This window comes from Penicillium lagena (assembly GCF_028827675.1).
Source record: "Penicillium lagena strain IBT 129212 chromosome Unknown utg000001l_segment0_segment0, whole genome shotgun sequence".
Classification (NCBI taxonomy): Eukaryota; Fungi; Ascomycota; class Eurotiomycetes; order Eurotiales; family Aspergillaceae; genus Penicillium; species Penicillium lagena.
This window is the reverse complement of record NW_026623222.1, coordinates 5,450,289-5,470,684: the sequence shown is the minus strand read 5'-3', so window position 1 is coordinate 5,470,684 and position 20,396 is coordinate 5,450,289. Positions and strand designations below refer to the sequence as shown.

General features: G+C 52.0%; 8 protein-coding genes across 8 annotated transcripts; 4 read left to right on the top strand and 4 right to left on the bottom strand.

Annotated features, from left to right (window-relative positions):
* Nucleotides 1–568: 568 nt before the first annotated feature.
* Nucleotides 569–2,331, top strand: N7510_002412 (WD40 repeat domain-containing protein; the record flags this gene model as incomplete). Its single annotated transcript, XM_056974339.1, has 3 exons — nt 569–804; nt 907–1,108; nt 1,162–2,331. 3 exons carry the CDS (start codon nt 569–571, stop codon nt 2,329–2,331), a joined length of 1,608 nt encoding a protein of 535 aa, XP_056839456.1.
* Nucleotides 2,332–3,853: 1,522 nt separating this feature from the next.
* N7510_002411 (acetate uptake transporter family protein) lies at nt 3,854–4,724 on the top strand (the record flags this gene model as incomplete). The annotated part of the gene is made up of 2 exons (XM_056974338.1): nt 3,854–4,128; nt 4,187–4,724. 2 exons carry the CDS (start codon nt 3,854–3,856, stop codon nt 4,722–4,724), a joined length of 813 nt encoding a protein of 270 aa, XP_056839455.1.
* Nucleotides 4,725–5,181: 457 nt separating this feature from the next.
* N7510_002410 (uncharacterized protein) lies at nt 5,182–5,478 on the bottom strand (the record flags this gene model as incomplete). The annotated part of the gene is made up of 2 exons (XM_056974337.1): nt 5,182–5,200; nt 5,303–5,478. The coding sequence occupies 2 exons, from the start codon at nt 5,476–5,478 to the stop codon at nt 5,182–5,184; spliced, it is 195 nt and encodes a 64-aa protein (XP_056839454.1).
* A 1,145-nt stretch (nt 5,479–6,623) lies between these two features.
* N7510_002409 (valine--tRNA ligase) lies at nt 6,624–9,973 on the bottom strand (the record flags this gene model as incomplete). Its single annotated transcript, XM_056974336.1, has 4 exons — nt 6,624–7,630; nt 7,683–9,692; nt 9,752–9,874; nt 9,943–9,973. 4 exons carry the CDS (start codon nt 9,971–9,973, stop codon nt 6,624–6,626), a joined length of 3,171 nt encoding a protein of 1,056 aa, XP_056839453.1.
* A 1,011-nt stretch (nt 9,974–10,984) lies between these two features.
* Nucleotides 10,985–12,179, bottom strand: N7510_002408 (casein kinase II subunit alpha/alpha'; the record flags this gene model as incomplete). Its single annotated transcript, XM_056974335.1, has 4 exons — nt 10,985–11,074; nt 11,127–11,546; nt 11,596–11,969; nt 12,065–12,179. The coding sequence occupies 4 exons, from the start codon at nt 12,177–12,179 to the stop codon at nt 10,985–10,987; spliced, it is 999 nt and encodes a 332-aa protein (XP_056839452.1).
* Nucleotides 12,180–12,311: 132 nt separating this feature from the next.
* On the top strand, nt 12,312–13,455 carry N7510_002407 (ribonuclease P subunit p30 family protein; the record flags this gene model as incomplete). The annotated part of the gene is made up of 2 exons (XM_056974334.1): nt 12,312–12,615; nt 12,710–13,455. The coding sequence occupies 2 exons, from the start codon at nt 12,312–12,314 to the stop codon at nt 13,453–13,455; spliced, it is 1,050 nt and encodes a 349-aa protein (XP_056839451.1).
* Nucleotides 13,456–15,684: 2,229 nt separating this feature from the next.
* N7510_002406 (ureidoglycolate hydrolase) lies at nt 15,685–17,041 on the top strand (the record flags this gene model as incomplete). The annotated part of the gene is made up of 2 exons (XM_056974333.1): nt 15,685–15,688; nt 16,071–17,041. The coding sequence occupies 2 exons, from the start codon at nt 15,685–15,687 to the stop codon at nt 17,039–17,041; spliced, it is 975 nt and encodes a 324-aa protein (XP_056839450.1).
* A 140-nt stretch (nt 17,042–17,181) lies between these two features.
* On the bottom strand, nt 17,182–20,299 carry N7510_002405 (mismatch repair ATPase MSH1; the record flags this gene model as incomplete). Its single annotated transcript, XM_056974332.1, has 3 exons — nt 17,182–18,914; nt 18,972–19,896; nt 19,952–20,299. 3 exons carry the CDS (start codon nt 20,297–20,299, stop codon nt 17,182–17,184), a joined length of 3,006 nt encoding a protein of 1,001 aa, XP_056839449.1.
* Between the last annotated feature and the right edge of the window lie 97 nt (nt 20,300–20,396).

Below are 20,396 nucleotides of genomic sequence, written 5' to 3'. Positions count from 1 at the left end.
AGATGTCGGAATGCAAACAGCAGTTTTTTTGCCAAATTTTGCACTCGATTTTTATGCTAGTAAAAACGAGTTGCTTCTTCTGACATAGAACTGTCTCTCTAATCACCCAACTGGTTCTCTGAGGCTACATTTACTGATGCCTGGATTCTTGCGGTATGAAGTACCCGGGTCATTGGAAAATTTCAAGTCCTTATGTGTTGATAGTCGGTAGTCTCCCAATTGATGGCCAAAATATATATTAGGCTCGGCTTTGCTAGCATCATGTCTACGTTAGATTCCTATTGACTATTTTGGCTCTGAGTTATCTCAATTGTCAAAAGATCACACTGCATCGTTTATTTACTGTTTCGACTGGTTAACGGCACTCATGAAAATGAAGATGTATTAGCCGAGGCCTCCCAGGATAGGACCTAGAAGTATATGCTTTCTGCAAGAGAGGGAGAAAATACCCCTGACACGTGCCGGAGTCGGATTTTGGTATTTCCGCATCGGTCATAACAGAACCCCTCCAAGTTACCCGCGATAACACTCGACCACCGGACGGAGATATGGAACTTCTTTGCAGACAATGACCTTGATCTCAAGTCGTTACCAGAACCTCCTCTACCACCTCGAATTTGTTGCCCCTCGGACCCAGAATCATTCACCCCACGCTGCGATTTCTCGCGGAACATTTCAGCTGCACAACCCCGGACCTGCTCAACTGTCCCACCCACCGCCATTGTCTTTGCAGAAGCGTCGCACTAGCTTTGACCTCACGGGAGCTTTCCAACGTTGTGGGATCAGGGCCGGTGACCCAGCATGGTCCGTTTGTTAACGGATCGGCAAGCTGAAGAGCTGTAAGTAGATGTGGACGAGCTCTGATGATGTGTTGCTTTTGAAAGCCGATGCTGAGCCCGGTCACAGGCACAAGTCTATCATAGCGTATCTCTCAGCGAACGATCTACCGGAGACGGCTGCGACGCTCAGGAAGGAACTGGCCATTGCCGAGGACAGCTTCGATGCAAGTACAGTGAAAAAGTATGAAACACTGCTGGAGAAGAAATGGACAAGCACGGTTCGCCTACAAAAAAAGGCAAGTCGGAAATTAAAGATTATCTGGGACGCTGTGTGCATCTGCGCATTGCCTTTCTGCGATAGCGCTGACAGTTTCCCCTACAGATAATGGACCTTGAGTCCCGTAATGCAACCTTGCAATCGGAACTTGACAGCTCGACGCCTGCCTCCCTCCGTGCACGCAATAAAGACCCCGAATCCTGGCTTCCACAACAACACCCCCGGTACTCACTGCATTCGCATCGCGACACTATCAATTGTATCGCATTTCATCCCAAATTTTCTTCCATAGCGTCCGGGTCTGACGACTTCACGATTAAAATATGGGACTGGGAACTTGGAGAATTGGAGATGACTCTCAAGGGCCATACAAGAGCGGTGCGCGGTCTCGATTATGGCGGTCCTCCAGGGGGCATCCTTCTAGCCTCCTGCAGTTCCGACCTTACCATCAAGCTATGGAATCCGACAGACGGGTATAAAAATTTCCGGACGCTACAGGGCCACGACCATATTGTTAGCGCTGTGCGGTTCATACCCAATGGGAGCTTGCTTGCCAGTGCAAGCAAAGATAACGACGTGAGGTTATGGGATGTAACTAATGGGTATTGCGTGAAGACGATATCAGGACACACAGGCTGGGTGCGAGACGTCTGCCCATCCATCGATGGAAAGTTCTTGCTCTCTACCGGAGACGACATGACTGTCCGACTGTGGGACATTTCCTTGGCGAAGCCGGAAAACAAGCTGACCTTGATCGGCCATGAGAACTTCAATGAGTGCTGCGCGATTGCTCCACCAACCTCCTATCGCTACCTTGCGCCTTTAGCCGGATTGAAGGTCTCGTCTGCGGGGACTACCGCAGAGTTCATGGCGACTGGATCGCGCGACAAGACCATCAGACTCTGGGACGCCCGCGGGAAATGCCTCATGACGTTGATCGGCCATGACAACTGGGTACGGGCGGTTGTTTTCCATCCCGGAGGGAAATATCTTCTTTCTGTCTCGGATGACAAGACAATACGTTGTTGGGACTTGAGCCAAGAAGGTAAATGTGTGAAGACGCTCAGGGACGCACATGAAAGTTTCATTACATGCTTGAAGTGGGCTCCGGGAATAGCCAAAGATATACAAACGGATCCTGCCAGTGCCTCGGGAGCACAGGCTGCGGACGGTACAGAGGCACCGAAGAGCAAGGCCGGCGGAGAAGCCTCGCAGATCCGTTGTGTTATTGCGACTGGCAGCGTGGATCAGAAGCTACAGATATTTGCGGGCTGATGACAAGATATGAGAAGGAAGTGAGTGACCTTGTTCATTTCATCCGAGCCAAATTCTTATGCAGCTAGCTAGCACCTTACACAATTTCGGTATGGACTAGATCAATTTACCTAGCCTGCACATGTGCAGAGTGCCGTAACTGCGACTCGTCCCAAAGTACGATTCTAAGGGACCCTTCAGCCCGCGCACCGATTGGACCGATTGTCTCGGGCATAGATAGAAGTGCTGTTTATATTCGGCAAATAAACGAATTTTAGGACTCGTGAGGCTGCTCATTTCCCTCCTCTCGGGCTGGTTTCCTTGACAGGTTCCTCCGGCGAAGAAGCTTTCTGGTTTTAAAGACCCTCTTGATCACCATCAATTGTCTCCATTCAATCTTCTTCAAACCACCCTCGAGTAGATCCACCTCGAAAGACAAGTTCACAAGAATTGGCACTTGTCTCTTCTACATCCTCGCTGCCAAGCGCAATAGGGTGTCTTCAGTACCTTGTATTCAATATGGCCTGAATAGCCTTTAGTTCCTGTGGGGTGATGGAGCCGTAGATCACCCGATTTCTACACGGGTCCACGCATAGCGTACCGGTTATAGGCTGGGAAGACAAGGATGACGATCTAAACCCCGGGTTTAGTAAGTCTAAATCTTTGCTTTAACTACAAAAGGCTAACTGACTAATTCTGAAGTCGAAGACATGGCATATCCTTCCCTCGGTAAACTCGGCCCGGGCGGCATGTCTTCGATACAACGAGTCAAAGCGAACCATGGCCTGAATGTGTGGATCTAGCTACCAGGAGTTCACCAAGAAGGAGTAGAAAACGCATACAACTTTCAATGGTTTGCGTTGGTGACCTCTCTCGCACCAAAAGCCAATTATGGGCTGGGCAAAAAAGAAACCCCGAAAAGAAAACCCGAAATTCCTAGATTGAATACTCATATCGATGAGCTGAAGTTGGGAATACATACACTATTCTGCACAAGATCTTACCGTACATGCCAAAAGAGTGAAAGTAGATTTAGGGCTACTTTAAAGTTATGAGTCTGAAGTGCTTAAAATGCCGTTGCGACTAACTAGAGAGAGTAGTTCTAATAGTCAAATACCTCCCGATTCGCTACAACTATTTGGATGAAGATGATTCTGAAAAAACGATGTCTACTGAGAGGTGACCTGGTGGACTAAATTTCCTACGATAAATTACAAAGCTCAGATGAATTGGCGATACAATAGTATCTTGGATCCATCGCGGGGTTGAATAGGGTTTCGCCACTCATTTGGTATGACATCAATCCAGGTTGCTGGAAAATGAAAGTGCAAGCGTCATTTTCCCGCAAGAAGCCTGTCCCGCAAGAAGCCTGTCGCGGTCTAGAGTAGTCTCGTCATCCATTTAAACCCCAGGCGTAGTATGTAATGCGATCTCAAGATTCGTGGTATATCTGCGCATCCCGGACGGCCAGGTCGAGAAACTGTGACCTACGTATAGATCTTTGTCTTTCTATCACAACTTAACACACTCCTGCTGCACCATTATGGCCGACAACGAAAGCTCGGCGGCCGCTGCCCAGGGCGCGCCTGGAGCCTATGATGAAAGAAAAGTGAACGGAACACATCCGGATCGCGATGATCGACCTCCCCACCAGCAGTATGTGTCGCAGGTGCCCCGTTCAGATCAACCTGCCCACATACACACTGTGTCGCAGGTGGCCCGGCCTGAGTTTATGAAACTGGCCAATCCTGGACCCCTCGGTTTGCTTGCTTTCGCGATCACGACTTTTGTAGTTGGTCTTTATGAATGCGGTGCTGGGTAAGAATGGCTCAAATTTCTCTCTTCTGTCCTCCCGGGATGCCTAACCTTTCCGCAGACTTCCTCACTCAAACCCGGAGGGCAACGTTGGCCCCAACCAGGCTTCTTTTGGAATTGTGGTGTTCATGGGTGGGACCGCTCAGATTCTTGCTGGATTGATGCAATTTCGTGTCGGCAACACCTTTGGTACCACGCTCCACATCTCTTACGGTGCATTCTGGCTGAGTTATGGAATGTTCTCTCTGCCCGAGATCGGCATCAAAGCCGCCTACAAAGGTGACCAGAGGGCATTTACTTTTGCCATCGGTATTTACCTAATCTTGTGGTGCTTCCTGACATCTTTGTTTTTCGTTGCCGCGCTGCGGACGAACGTCGCCATCCTACTCGTCCTCTTTTTCCTGGTTCTTGCCTACTTCTTTTTGGCCATTGCCAACTTCACCGCTACTGAACATGCCACTGCCAGCCTGCATCTGAACAAAACAGGTGGTGCTTTTGCCGTTGTCTGTGCCTTCTGTGCCTTCTATGCCGGTGCATCCGGTATCATGGTTCCTGAAACCACCTGGATCCGCTTCCCACTCGGCGAGATCCCGGTCTAAGTCATGAGGTGAGATTAATTTGAAAGTGTGGATTATACGCTTTCACCGCTTGGAAAAAGTAATCGTTATGCGGCTGAGAACTGTGCGCCGAGGTTCAGGTAATCTGATTTTGGTTGAACTTGGAATACGGATGTTTTTAAGTGCTACTTTGTCAATCTAGGTATGCGGCGCGAAGGGTATGAGAGTATTGATAATCGCTTGCTGTTGCTTTTACTAGCACTAATCTTCAAATAATTGCTATAACCAGATTATTTGTCTAGTTTTATTGAGTTTTAATGGGTCCAAATACAATATCCGGCTTCTTTTGTCCACTCCTTCCATTCCATTTTAGTTTGATGAGAATGTCATGAACTGGGAATAACTGAATTTTGTGAACCTAATATCCTGTACAATACAATTGTCTTTTTGTAACCTTGATAGCAGTGTGGCTGCCACAAGCCCACACCCTTTCAATCTCTCATGGACGATCAAACAGTCTGCAGATTTTTGAGTGGTATTAGTTTAAACTTACGTCGGAATGTTCAAGACAAGAGTATTACCATCGTCCAGCCTTCTTTCTATCATCCTGTCCGGCATACCTGCCTGGTGGGAAGTTGTACTCATCATCCAGATTCTCCTTAGCGAGTAGAAGGGGTCTCCATTCCTTCTGAACGCGTTCCAAGTAGCTTTTGAGACGTATCAAAATTGTCGAACTCTGTTGCTCCTTGGCGAAGTTGAGCTCTTTGGTACTATAGGTAGGCGTTGTCTTACTCATCCTGCAACGAGAACCTTGGAAGATGGAGAGTAGGAGAACAGTTCAGTGGATGAGCTTGAGCCGGGTTAGTCTGTTTGATCTGTGCTTCCTACTAGTAAGCTTAGATATTTTTATTGCAATGAAAGTACTGTTCAGAAGGCTATTTTCTCGCGGAACTCTGAAGGCTTAATATGGGATGACGTGTTTGATCGAAAGTAGTAAATGGGCTCATTTCCATCCCAGTGTCAGGCCGACATTTGACAAGTACTGGTCAAGTGCCTTTTTTGCTGGATTTCTACTCGCCCTCGTGAAGGTCAGGTTAACCTGACGTACTCCACATAAAGAACCCCACAAACGAACAAGAAAAATGTGGAGCTAATTAGACATTTGGTGTACATCTGGTGGGTCACGTTACTTCACTCGAGCTAGTGACGTCTTCTGGCTTGTATGTGTCTACGACGGACCCATGGGTTTATCACCGTATAAATTATTGGTTAGTGAAAGTATTGGGCGGATTCGTTTCGATCTTATGTACACTTTTACTAGTCGATACCATTTGGCTGTCACGCGCTATGCGTTGAAATATGTCCCATGGTTGAATCCTACCGTTGGCCGAAAGAGATGGCAATCATCCGGAGTATTGCAACTGCGCTAATTGTGACTGGCGCACGGGCGAGGGGATCGAATACCTCTAGTGGGAGGTAGTCCAATGCCTGTTTGGGGACATCAAACAAAAAGACCGGGCGCACCTGACTCCGGTTTGCGTCCCCACTACCCCTTCGACCGAGTCATTTTGTCGGGATGTTAGTTTATACTCAATGACTGCCTCCATGCTAATCAGGTGTGGTTTGTTGTCACCCCCCGCTAACAAACGCGCCGTGCCTAACGGTCTTCTTCCTCTTCCCCTTGAGCTCAAGATGAGGCTTTGATTCGGTGGCATCATCGACTATACGGGAATTAGCAGGGAGTGCTACTGAAAAATCTTTCGAAATAGCGACGGAGGAAATTGTGACATAGCGCTAAGACTACCACACTTTGTTTATGTATGGCTTAGTGAAATAGCGCTTACTGCTTACACACATGTAGCGATATTACGGATCAAACCTAACAGTCCATTTAACATGGAAAGTGTCAGCATTGTAGTTTTATATATCAATCCTACACACTTAATCCAAGCGCAGCTTCTCAAACTCCTTAATCTGCTCCTCAAAGCGCGCAGCCTCGCTCTCCGCATCACGCAGGCGCTTCTCCTCCTGCTCCTGCACCTCGGGCTTCACCTTGTCCTTCCAACCAGGGGTGGCCATGATGCCCTGGCTCTTGCTCACAGTCTCGCGTGCCCGGGCCAGGTTCTCCTTGGCCTTCTCTTCCTGCTCAAGGGCAACTTCCTTGGAAACGCGGAGGTACACGGCGGCCTCGGCGCCAACGGCGGACACGACGCACCCAGGGGGAGGGGTCTTGTTCTCCGGTCCAAGAATGGACACCTCGCCGAGGGTCTTGCCGCCCAGGGATTTGATGCTGTTCACCTCCTCGGAGACGGTGGCGTGGCTGGTTGCGTCGTAGGTTTGGATGATCACGTCACCCTTTGTCTTGACATCGTACTGCGACAGGATGGAGCGAATGGCCTTGGAGGTGTTCAGGATAAGCTCGTAGGCTCTCTCAGCGGCGGGGTCATGGAATTCAGCCCGGAACTCAGGGAACGCCGCCTTCATGATCGAGATCGTCTTGTCATCGGGTCGGCGGGGAAGACGCTGCCACAGGTGCTCGGTGACGAAGGGCATGATGGGGTGGATCAGGGTCAGGGCGCCCTCCAGTGCGGTGTACAGGGTCTGCTTGGCGGACTCCTGGGTCTCGGCGGAGGCATCGGCGGCGAGTAGGTACTTGGAGTTCTCGATAAACACGTCGCACAGCTGGCCGTACCAGTACTGGTAAGAGGTTGAGGCTGCGATGGAGAACTCGCGCGCCTCGAGAGCCTCGTTCATCTCCTTCGCAGCGGCATTGAGCTTGTGCAGGATCCACCGCTCCGAGAGGGACTCGTGGCCGGTCTTGCTAGGGGTAGCCTGGGGCTTGAAGTCCTCGCCCAGCTTGCCAAGGACGAACTTGGTAGCTTGGTAGATTTTGTTGCAGAAACGGCGGTATCCGTGGATAACCTGGATATCAAAGGCAATATCGCCACCTAGAGAGAAACAATTAGCATCAGGAATATAATGTTGATGGACAAAACATACCGCCAGTAGTGTAAGAAACGAGGGCGAAGCGAAGCGCATCAGCACCACACTCGGGAATACCCTTGGGGAAGGCCTTCTTCTGATACTTGGTGGCAGTGGCAACCTCCTTATCCGCCAAGTTACCAAGGAGCAGCTTAGCGTGGAGATCCTGCAGCTGAATACCCTCCATAACGTCCAGAGGGTCAACGACATTGCCCAAAGACTTGGACATCTTTCGGCCCTCGGAGTCTCGGATCAGGGAGTGGCAGTAGACCTCCTTGAAGGGAATCTTGCCGGTCATTTTGATGCCCAGCATGATCATACGGGCAACCCAGAAGAACAGAATATCCCAGCCGGTCTCCAGCACAGAGGTCGGGTAGAGATTCTCGAAGTCGTGGGTCTGGCGAGGCCATCCCAGAGTGGAGAAGGGCCACAGGCCAGAAGAGAACCAGGTGTCAAGTACATCCGGGTCTCTCACGAGCGAAAACTTCTTGCCAGGGAACTTGGCCTCAGCCTTCTTTCGGGCATCCTCCTCAGTGCGGCCAGTGACCCAGAGGTTCCCATCGCTGTCATCGCCCTCCTCGCCTTCGATCTTCACGAAGTAAGCGGGAGCCTGGTGGCCCCACCAGAGTTGACGGGACAGACACCAGTCGTTCAGGTTGCGCATCCAGCGGAAGTAGCTCTTCTCGGCGCTCTCCGGGCGAATGATGATCTCGCCATCCTCGACAGCCTTGATGGCAGGCCCAGCAAGGCTCTCCATCTTCATCCACCACTGCGGCTTCAGAACGGGCTCGATCACATCGTTGGACTTAGCGCAGCGCGGGACCTTCATGGGGTTGTTCTCCCACTTCACATACAGACCCTTCTCCTTCAGGGCGTTGATGACCGCGTAACGAGCATCGAATCGCTTCATGCCAGCGAACGGACCAGCATTTTTGTTGAAGGTGCCATCGTCATTCATGACAGAGATGAACTCAAGGTTGTGATCCTTTCCACGGTTGAAATCGTTGAAGTCATGGGCAGGAGTGATCTTCACAGCACCGGTACCGAATTCAGGATCAACGCCCTCATCGGGCACAATGGGAAGCAGCCGGTCCAAGAACGGATGGCGGGCGGATTTGCCGATCAGGTGCTGGTAACGTTTGTCGTTGGGGTGCACGGCGATACCAGTGTCGCCAACCATGGTCTCCGGACGGGTGGTAGCGACCTCAAGGCGCTCCTTGGTGCCATCCATCTCATAGCAAAAGTGCGTCAGAACACCGAACTCGACCTTGCGCTCATAGCCTGGCACATCGAGAAGCGTGCGGCCCTCGATCTCTTTGTTTTCGACTTCCAAGTTGGACAATGAAGTGTTCAGGGCCACACACCAGTTGACCAGGCGGTTAGCACGGTAGATGATACCCTCCTCATGGAGACGCACGAAGGTCTCCGTGACAGCAGCCGACAGGTTAGGGTCCATGGTGAAAGCCTCACGAGACCAGTCGAACGAACCACCGACTCTCTGCAGAGCGTTCTTGATGTTGCTGTGGTACTCATCCTTCCAGTTCCAAATCAAGTTGGTCATAGCCTCGCGACCCAGATCGTGACGAGTCTTCTTCTCCTTCTTCCACAGCATCTTCTCGACAACGCTCTGCGTCGAGATACCGGCGTGGTCCATCCCAGGCAGCCACAGGGTAGTCTTGCCCTTCATTCGTTGCCAACGAATCATGGTATCTTGCAGGGCGTTCGTCAGGGCATGGCCCATGTGCAGAGAACCGGTGACATTGGGAGGCGGGATCGGAATGACGAACGAGCCCTGGGGCTTGACCTTGCCGTCGGGTCCAAACTCGGGCTTGAAGAGATCGCGCTCTTCCCACCACTGGTACCGAGAATCCTCAATGACCTTGGGGTCATACGCGTCCGTTGTCTTCTCCTTCTCCACCTTGGGCGCCTTCTTGTCGGCTTTGGGCGCTGCCGGCTTGGTGGCTGCGGCCTTGGCCTGCTTCTCTGCGAACTTCTTCGCCTTCTCGGCCTTCTTGCGTTCGCGCTCCACTAGATGTCTCTCAATGTCAGCAAGAGATCTCCCTCTTTCCCGCATGATTGCCACATACACTCCTTCTCGCTCTTCACCTTGGGCGCAGCGGCATCCTTGATCGCGGCGTCAGCCATCTGGTTGCGCGTTTGGTCGTCCGCGTGCGGAGGCCGGTCAGTCATGGTGCTGGAGGGCTCCCCAACTGTGTTCAGAAAGGAGTATTAGTATCGATGCGTGCGGTGTGAGTCATGGCAGCCCTTGTATACGCACTGGGATTGGGAGAGGCAGAGTCCTGAGTCATCCTGGAGAATGATCGATAGGTCGGAGTAAATCTCCAAGGCGCCGATCGCGCCACGAATCGCCGGATGAGTATCTTGAAGAAGGAAGTGGGATCGGGGGAGGGAATGGATGTGGTTGTGCGAAAATGCGGGCAAATAAAATTGAAGGCGGCGGGGCGGGAGGCGGTGGAGAAACAAAGCAAGACCGGGACCACGACGATAGGGTTCGGTTACTTGACGGCCACCCAGTGTGTCTCGGTCTGGGATTCCCTCATGATCTTGCTTTCCTCCGTCTCGAAATTTAGTCGATACTGTCGCCATCACGTGACTGCGCGGGAGCCAGAAGATGATCTGAGCTGCGAGTCAAGTGGGGATCGAGACACCTACGATATGAGGGAGCTAGATCGACCGATTGGCACGGAGATGGATAGTAATAGGCGTTACGTTGCAATGCATTGTCTCTCTTCAACTCCCACGAAGAATCATCATCAAGCCCCATGTTCCCACCTCAAAATACAGACCGTCGCTCCTTGAATGTGCAGGTGGATCCAAGACAGCGGAACAGCAAAAGACAGCAAAAGGAGAAAAACATGAAAGCAAGCAGTGGGAAAGACGGGCGCAGGGGAAAGAACGAAAGAAAATAGCAGCGCTTTACAATTAGACAGCATGAGAGAGAAGAGATGATGCCCCGGTCTAAAGTCGACAACGGTCGTGTGTGCGGAAAACGCCAGAAGAGCCGAGGCATGGGTGGGCCTGGGGTCGACCCAACAGAATAGATGTCATGTCCTGGTCATCAACGTCGTCTCTGTTCGGTTACTCGGTTCACTTCGTCGCAGCCACTTGCTCGAGTGGTTTGCGTGGATCATCCTCCTGTCGTGTTCTCAATCATTATTGTCCCGTTTTCAGTAGCGGCGTAGGTGTAGCTGGGAAAGGAAAACAAATGAATATGCCGTGGTTCCGGGGATAGCGGGAGTGGAGAACAAAGAGACGGAGAGATTTGCAGATAGAAGCTGGGAAAGCCACATGGGAGGCATTCAGGACTGGACCACGTTGTTCCGTTGTGCGTCCGCCCGCACCGGATCAAAATACTGGTGGGCCATAGCCTCCTGAGCTGTCAAACGTTCCTACCGGGGGGGTCAGCATCATGCCAGATATTTCATCGAAATGGAAACGTACCGCGTGGTCATATCGCAGCAGCTTGTCAAGGAAGTCAATTGCCTCCTCGCTGACGAAGCGCTGGTTTTCTGCCGTGACAAAAGAGTGCCACGGCTTGCGAGGGAAGCGAGATAGGATCTCGTCATACTGCGGGTCCAGCTCAATGTCGTACTTGTCTAGGTATTCGAAAAGCTCCTCGGTTCCGAGAACCTTGGCGATCTTGACCAATTGGTCCGAGTTGCTGTTGCCATGGAAGAAAGGCTCCTTGCGGAAAATCATGGATGCAAACATGGCGCCCAGGGACCACATGTCCAGAGAGTAGTCGTATTCCTGGAAGTCTACGAGTAGCTCCGGGCCCTTGAAGTACCGAGAGGCCACTCGCACGTTGTACTCGGTTCCCTTGTGATAGAATTCGGCGAGACCCCAATCGATCAACCGAAGCTAGACAAATGTCAGGTCAAACACGCCAGAAGAAAGGCCCACAACTTACCTTCCGTTTCTCATGGTCGATCATCACATTGTGTGGCTTGACATCTCGGTGCATGATACCCTTGCTGTGGCAGAAATCCAGCGCCTTCAGCAGCTCATAGACGTAGAACCGGACATCGTAGTCGGTGAAGCGCGGGTATAGCGTCCGGAAGTCGGTGTTGTTGACGGCTTCGAAGACTAGACTTGGTGTTTTGCTCTGGTTGTCGCGAACGACATCCAGCAGGGCCACGACATTGGGACCTCCGGCAAGGTTCTGGAGGATCTTGATCTCACGCTTGATCTTCTTCTTCTTGACGGGCTTGAGCACCTTGATAACGCACTTCTGGTAGTTGATGATGTTGATGCCCTCGAACACTTCGGAGTACTTTCCTCGGCCTAGGCGAAGGGGATCAGCAACAGACGGGCAACACCATTGTGGCCGGTGATGATGCCACCGGTTGATGAGATGAGAACTTCGATCGGGGAATTACCTATTTTACGGACCACCTCGTAGTTCTCGAGCACACCCCAGGAGATATTCACGCTGTCGTAGTCCCAGTAGGACCGCGGCATGTGCTCGTTGACATCGGCATAGACACGCGCCATGGTGCTCGGCTGCCGAGTCCCACAATCGAAAACGAAAGGCGGCGGGGGGACGAGAAGGGCGACCGTGCGACCCCTGAGAAGAGGAGATGAAGATAAAAGAGACGGAGCAGGACCAGTGGTGGAAGCCCAGCAATGAGCTTGGTCTCAAAGAGCGATGCGCAAAGGCAATGGGGGAAGATAGACCAGGTGGGATATTACGCGGGTGATCAGAGTGGGAATCACGGGATCTGCTGTGGTGGGGAGGGATCCCGGAGAGACGTTGATCCGCCAGATTTAAACCGTCGAGCTAAAACAAGCAAGCTGCTCCTTCTTCGTCGTGCAATCCGCCAGGCAATTCGGCCTGCTTTAAAAGCCCTCGCCATGTTCTACGACCTGAATGTCCCTTACAGCCCGGATGATCCAGAGCTGTCTGCGACTCTGGACTTCCTCGCCGAGTGTCAGTCATTCCCATCTCCACTAGACCACATGAGAGACTGACCAGCTTAGTGGGTTACACCACCGTTGCCCTGTCTCAAACGATCAGCGGCAAGCTTCCCCCGAGCCTCACCCCCCTCCTTTACCGCCAAACCCGCCCAAATCCCTTAAACTGCTGACCCGCCTGAACCTGACGCTGTCCGATCCCGCGCAGAATCAGCGGCTTGCGTCTCTGACGGGAATCTATGACCTGGTCGCCCTTCGTCCTACCAATGAAAAGGCTCTGTTGAATGCGTGCACCAGTCTAGAATGTGATTTGATCTCGCTAGACCTCTCGGTGCGACTGCCTTTCTATTTCAAATTCAAGATGCTGTCCGCGGCGATATCACGTGGCATTCGTTTGGAGATTTGCTACGGCCCAGGAGTCACGGGGAGCGGTCTCGATGCCCGCCGAAATCTGATTGGCAATGCCACGGCCCTGATCCGCGCAACACGCGGCCGAGGCATTATTGTGTCCAGTGAGGCGCGCAAGGCTTTGGGACTCCGCGGGCCGTGGGATGTGATCAACCTGACCTGTGTCTGGGGGCTGTCACAGGAGCGTGGCAAGGAGGCTATCTGCGAAGAGGCGAGGAAGGTGACCGCGCTGGCCAAGCTCAAGCGCACGAGTTGGCGGGGAATTGTCGACGTTGTCCACGGTGGAGAGAAGAAGCCTGCCGAGTCGGGACAGAAACAGAAGAATGCGGCCCAGTCGACGAAGGCTGCCCTGTCGGAGACTGGTGCCGAGAACCTCAAGCGCAAAGCATCACTCAGCTCTGAAGTTGTTGCCGAAGAGACTGAGAAGCCCTTGTCGAAGAGAGAGTGAAGCGACGGGCGAAGAAGGCTCGATTGGTAGCCGGAGGTGAAGATGCCAGCTGAACGTGACTCGTCCAGTTGGATGACCACCCTAACGATCCTCCTGAGTCTATTTGATAAAGACCCCGTGGCAGCCGCTGCCCTTGGCTTGCAAGGGCTGAGCAATCTATCGGCTGCCATGTGCCTAGCGCTGATGGAGCTCCTCAAAACATGCCTTTTTCTTGGCTGCCGGCTTCCATCACCGCTGAAGAATCCTCTTGCTCCATGGCTGATTACCTCTACACCCAAGTCAAATGCAGCACGAGGTCCACTATGCTTCCCGCTCTACATATGAGCGCATGATAGGAAGCTATTGAAGGGCCAGGCAGCAATTTAAGCATCAAGACAGGTAGCTTCATGCGGCCGATACGGTCCCTTCTTATGTGGAAAGACACATTCATGTACAACATATGACCACAGCGTACTAGTTTTAGTTTTGCGAACCCGAAGTTCGCCATGAATGTCTAAATGAGCAGCCCTGAATATACATCTCTGTCTAGTCTATTTGACAGTGCAGCACCGAAAAATTGAGGCCTGTCTGATATCAATCCATCATTGGAACCACTTATGGCCTGATTCTAATTCGAACAAGACGTTGCAGGACTTGAAGCTAGATACTCCAGAGAACCCTCCTAAGCACCTACCTAGAGCCCCAAGCTTGGCATATATGATAACCATCGCCAAGTTGCATCTTGAATGCAACTTGACGTGCTCGACACACGATGTTACATCTATATCAGTTTAAAATACCGTCTGGCGTCGATCGAAGGGTAAACCCGGATGAATATCACCCGGGCCAAGAAACAGCTTTGGGGTTGAAATGAGGGGCAAGCCCTGCTCCTCCGCATCTGCTTACAAGAGGAGCATTATGATTGATTATTTCTGCTTGCATTGTTTCGACCAATCTCCGGCTTGATAACCTAGTTTCTCCACAATTGCTATTGGTATATCCACCAATCCTCTTTGTCCGGACCTCAGGGTGCCGCTTGCAAAGTTGGCGCCCGATACACAGTCTTAGTTAACGTAATTTTCGCATTTCCTATCTAACTCCTCTGCATAATTTCACATGGGAATTTCCTCCACGATAGAATAAATACCCCAGCCCATGTTTTTTGGGCAGCTGCCAATCTCAAGGTACCAAGGCCGCTGAAAATGCGTCATATCCAAGCTGCATCTCGTAGATCAAAACCTGATCGAAGTCTCCAGGTATCACCCAGAGGCCTACCGTACCCCCAAATCCTTTCATGGAACCCAGAACCAAGAGTATATTCGGGATCCCGAAGTCTATTTCTTATTTGTCTGGGTTGATGAGAAGAAAGAATCGTTGAAGACCCGGGGGGTGTCTTTACCTACCCACGCACCAATCCCCTGCAAGTCCTGTTGCATCGTTATAGACTTCGCAGATGGGGTTCTGTAGAGGTTGTTAGCAATTCTGTATAACTGCCCGCTAAGCTTCCTGTACAGTACCTTTGAGGCGGGTCCCCGGACCTTTGACTGGACGGAGAAGTGGACTGCCCCGCAGATATGGTGTAAGAGCTACCCTTCTGGGGGGTTGGGGTACTTTTGGGGGAGGTGGGGGAGGTAGTCGAAGAAGAATTCGACTGCTTAGGTGGATTCATTGTTGCGAAGAATGGCACAAGTGGGTGGTTCAAGGAGGATATAAATGCCAGGACTCTGCTTCCATTTTATGGATGCCACGCAAGGATCCTGCATGAAACGGGGGAATTGTCCGTATTTTTATAATCCGGATTTACTTCAGCAGAGGTAGCGCGCTAGCGAGTTCCGTATCGAATGTAACTATTCCGCTTTGTCCTTGAGGGGACGTCGGGCTGCACTGCTTGCTTTTGCTCTGTACTACACGACCACATGACTACTGCTGATCAGCGCCAATCCGACTTGATCCAGCGCATTTTCCGGTCTGACAGCCAATCACCCCCGCGCGCCAACTAGCCCCGAAGCGCGTCTTCTCCTGCCCAACGTTGCTCGTTGCATCTCTCCAGAGCCGCATCGGCTGTGGATATTTGGATGCAGGCTGCAAGTAATCGGTTGCCTTGTCTAAATGCGAACCAGAGGCTCATTTTTATCGGAGGTTGTGAAATCAACAAAGGGTTGTCATTTTTATATTGGTATACGTTATCGGCACTTTGTTATTCGTCACTTCGGCAACGGACCGGACCGGAAAACACGCATAGTCGCCAAAATGCGTATGTCCCATTTACAGCAGATATTTTTTTTGAAAGCTTTTTGAAGCCGGGGAATAGCCTACACGGGAAGGAAAAGAGAGAAACCAACAGCCACAGCAGGGATAGTATTCAGGCTATCAAAATCAACAGTCCCACGTGGCAGTTAGGCGTCGAGATGATGCGCTGTCTCTTATGGTAAACTATATGATTGGGTATATCATTCTGCACGGCGTAACCCTAACAAACCACATCGGAGGAATATAGATTGCGTATACAATGGATCCGTCGGTTTGCTTCGGAGTCAGTGAGCATACACCGCATGAGAGAAGATAGTAACCAACCCTGAAATGGCTAGTACTCTTCAGATCATACATAGTATTTCACCATCACTAAACACTATTAGTATGGGTCGCTCTAAGCTACTACTACCCCCACATCGGCCCTCCCCGTTTTATCTTATCGCGCGGCCACCCCGGAGTCGGCCGACCAATCCACTCCTTCGCGGCGCCTTATAACCTCCCCGACTATCCCAATATATTGTTCCTCTGTGTTAGCGACCCCCCAGACCTGCAGTCATCATCAGCCATGGCGCCAATTGTCACCACCACCCCATCCCTCACTCTCACCCCGGAGCCTCTCACCCCGGAGAACTTCGCTCCCTTTGGCACAGCAATCTGCCCACCTCTCCCGCGGGACATCAGCATCCCACCGCAGCCGTCGCACCTCCCAGCATACAACCCAGCCCCTATATTAGCAAACCAAGGCTCCGCGCTGAAATACAGTCCCATCTCGCCACTGCTAGATCGCTACAATGCCTGTCCCAGCGGCAAGGCGTCGTCCGCGCGGATGACCATGTTCTGCTGCTTTCCGCGCAAGCTGCGAAGTGTCACCACGGGTCGGCAACAGGCTGATAAGGAGGTTTTCGACGTGCGCATTCTTGAGCGACACCCGTTCACGAACCAGACTTTTATTCCTGTTGATCTGTCGAGTCACTCCCAAGTCGGAGGCAGTGGAGAAGAAGAGCCCGTGTTTCTGGTTGTGGTTGCGCCAACGCTGAAGGGCGAGACTGCTACCGCCAAAAATGAGAAGGGGGAGATTGTTACTATTCGCGATCCGCCCGATCTCAAGAATGTGAAGGCGTTTATTGCGCGCGGTGGGCAGTCCGTTAACTACGGTGTGGGGACTTGGCATGCGCCGATGGTGGTCCTGGGTCAACGGCGGGTTGATTTTATGGTTGTGCAGTTTGTGAATGGGGTTGATGATGAGGATTGTCAGGAGGCGGCACTTGGGGAGGGTGTTGTTGTTGATCTTGGTGCGAAGGGGCAGCATGGACGGGCTGAGAGGGCTTCGAACAGATTGTGGTCGAAGCTGTAAGGCCGATGGGAAGGAAAGGCTCATGTATCTCTTAACGAATTTCGCATTTCGGTGGTATCTTGGACAAAAAAAAACGCCGATGAATGTATATACACATAGATGCAACATAGTACAGTGCCAATAAAAATACACAAAGAAATCTAAACAACTTGGGACATGTCTTGATCCACGGGCGGTGTCACGATGTTCATCTCCTGCCGGACACGAGTAGCCAGCTTGAGTGTTTCCGCTGGCAAGCCGGCCAGCTGTGCAACCTTGAGAGCATGGGATTGGCGATTGACGCCCTTGCGCAGTCGATGAACAAACGAGAATGACCCGGATGACATCTCCTTGACATCTGTACAGTACCTGCCCAATCTCTCAAACGAGCCAGTCATATCCGCCAGGGCATGGAAGTGCGTTGCAAAGAGCGTTCGGCACTGGTTCTGGTAGTGCAAATGGTGCAGACAAGCAAAGCTGAGCGCGGTGCCATCTTCGGGTGTTGTGCCCCGGCCGACTTCGTCCATGATCACAAAGGACCGCGGCGTGGCTTGCTTGAGGATGGCTGCCGTTTCGAGCATCTCGACCATGAACGTCGACTGGTCGCGGAAGAGATCGTCTGCTGCGCCGATGCGGCTGAAGATTTGGTCGACGATGCCGATCTCCGCGTATGCTGCAGGGACGAATGAACCGACCTGAGCTAGAATCGTGATCAGTGCGTTCTGCCGCAGGAATGTACTTTTGCCGGCCATGTTTGGTCCGGTGATGAGCCAGATGCCTTCTGCGTCGCCCAGGAAGCAGTCATTGCTCACAAAGGAGCGCCCTTGCTCCTCAAGCCCGAGCTTGACTGTTGGATGCCTGCCTCCAGCGATCCTATGGCTGGTTCCTTCGTTAAGAATCGGCCGCACCATTTGCTGCTCCCGGGCCAGCGTGGCAAAGGAACATGCCACATCCAGTTCATCCATAACGGCTGCATTGCGCCGGATTTTGACCAAATTCATAATAACTTTCTTCCGCAAGGTCTCGAAGATAATCTGTTCTTCTTTCCGAATCTGAAGCTTGACATGGTCCATCCGGGTTCCCAGGGTGGTCCAATCTGGGAGGTAGAATGACCGAGTCGATTTTGTTGACGAGACGTTTCGAGTAACCCCCAATCCTTCTAGGGTTTTCTGCGATACTTTGGCGCTTTTGAGGTGGCAGATATACCCGAGACCTGCTGTCCATTTGAGATTCAGCTGCGATGAGCTCACGGCATCACGGAGACGTTGAGTCAGCTCGTCTTTCTCAGTGAAGAGCCGCTCCAATGATGTGTGAAGGGAGTTCAGATTTTTGCTGGCATCACGCCTCATGATCCACATATCAATAGATCCGGAACCTGCATCTGTCGCTGCAGATTGGGTACTGGTTTTGGACCTCACTTTTTTAGGCAAGCTCTCAAGCTCGTCAGATGTCCCCTCACTCATAGCAACATCTTGCGCCAGACTAGCTGCCTCTGAGGCGGTGTCGTCTTCGATGCGTTGCTTTTGCAGGAGTCCTTCTTCATCGATGGCCGCAAGGATCTGTTCTGCCAGCGCGGTCGGTCCATCGAGCTGAAGTCGACCGATCATGAGTTCGAGGCTGTGGTGGGAATCAAGCGCTTGAGCGGAGGAGTAGTGGCGCTGGCTATGACTAGAGAGGACTTGTCTGACCTCCTTGGAAGCCTCGATGGCGCGTGAAAGACAGATCAGGTCGTCGGCTTCACCTTTACCGAGCGCGAATTTCTGCACCAAGCGCTGAGCGTCATAGCTACGCTTCAATAGCCGGACTGTATTTTCCCGGAGATCCTCGTCTTGAACGAATAGCGAAACAAGATCTAGTCGCTCATTGATAATCTGCAGAGATGTAGATGGAGACGCTGCACAATAGACGTTAGTGATCGCGGGCTAAAAAGTCTCGGGAAGGGATTCCATACTGAGTCGGTCTCGGAGTAAACGTGCTCCGCTCTTTGTCGAAGTTCTGCGTACCGCATGGAGAAGGCTGCCCTTCCCAAGGCCGTCACGCGCTGTTTCCAGAATCTCCAGCCCGCGCAAGCTATTTCGATCGATACTCATTGACTCATCCAAATGCCGGCGACGAGGAGGTTGAAGTTTCAAGCTCGAACTTTGCAATCGCTCGCGAATGTACTCCAGTAGACTGTATCCGGCGGCCACTTCTTCTGCAGCAAAGGACGCCTGGACGTCTTCCGGGACCGGGGCTTCCAACATTGGCTTCCATTCAGACATAGGTGCAACCGTGTCTGGAAACCCGAAGAAAGTGACAAGTCGATGATCATGGCCAACCAGCAGCTGCAGCTCCTGGCCGACGAGATCGCGCACGTTTTGATCCACGAGAATCTCTCGTGCACCAATCCTCGCAATCGCAGATGGGAGCATCTGGGCCGTAGTGAGCTGGGTAAAGAAGTCACCCGTTGAGAGGTCTAGCCAAGACAGCCCTACGCGCTGGGGCATGGAGGACAGTACGTGCTGATGCGAGTGTTGGGGATGATCTTGCTGTTTCAGCTGTGCGTCCAAAGATGGTACATCCAAGTATATGGCTAGAAGAAAGTTGTTTTCGGAGGGATCCATGAATTTTTCGTCAATCAATGTCCCGGGCGTGATGATTCTGGCGACCTTCCGGTCGAAGAGCAGGCCACCTGATCGCGCTTTATCCTCTACCTCATTGGCGAATTCCTCACTGATCGCCACGTACTTGTTGAGGTCTTGGACAAGGGTCTTGAGAAAGCGATCCAGTTGGAAATGGGGGAAGCCGGCCATGGGAACCGGTCCGGCGTTGGTCTTCTTAATCGCAAGTTTGATGTTGAGCAACGGCGCAAGCTCCTCGGCTTGCTCAAAATATAGCTACAGAGATGATACCAATTAGCCATGCTTCTATGTAGTCACCAAATGTCTGTACCTCGTAGAAGCCGCCGACTCTTGTCAGGATAACACAGTTCCTGAACCTTTGCATGTTGTTGCGGTGTTGTTGAACCACGGTCGGGTATCGAGGAGCATCGTTGTCCACCTCATCACTGTATGCCTCCAATTTCAGAGCACCCTGAGGAAGGTCTTTCACCGTCACGGTCGTCTGGGTCTTTGCGCTCCTTCGTGGATCGACTGGTGCTGGTGCGGGCGCGACGCGAGGGCGCGAGGGCGAGCAAGTGTGCAAAGCATGGCGGCAGACCGTCCGATGTGCTGGGCAGCGATACGATCGCACGATCCCATTGCGAGCAAGAGCCAGTCCCACGGGCCGACCGAAGCGCATCACGGTACAGTGTTGTGTTAGTCGCAAAGGTGCTTGCTTCTGGGGAACAGTCAATGGATTTGACCGGCAGAATCCAAGCTCCCACTCCGTTCCGCCT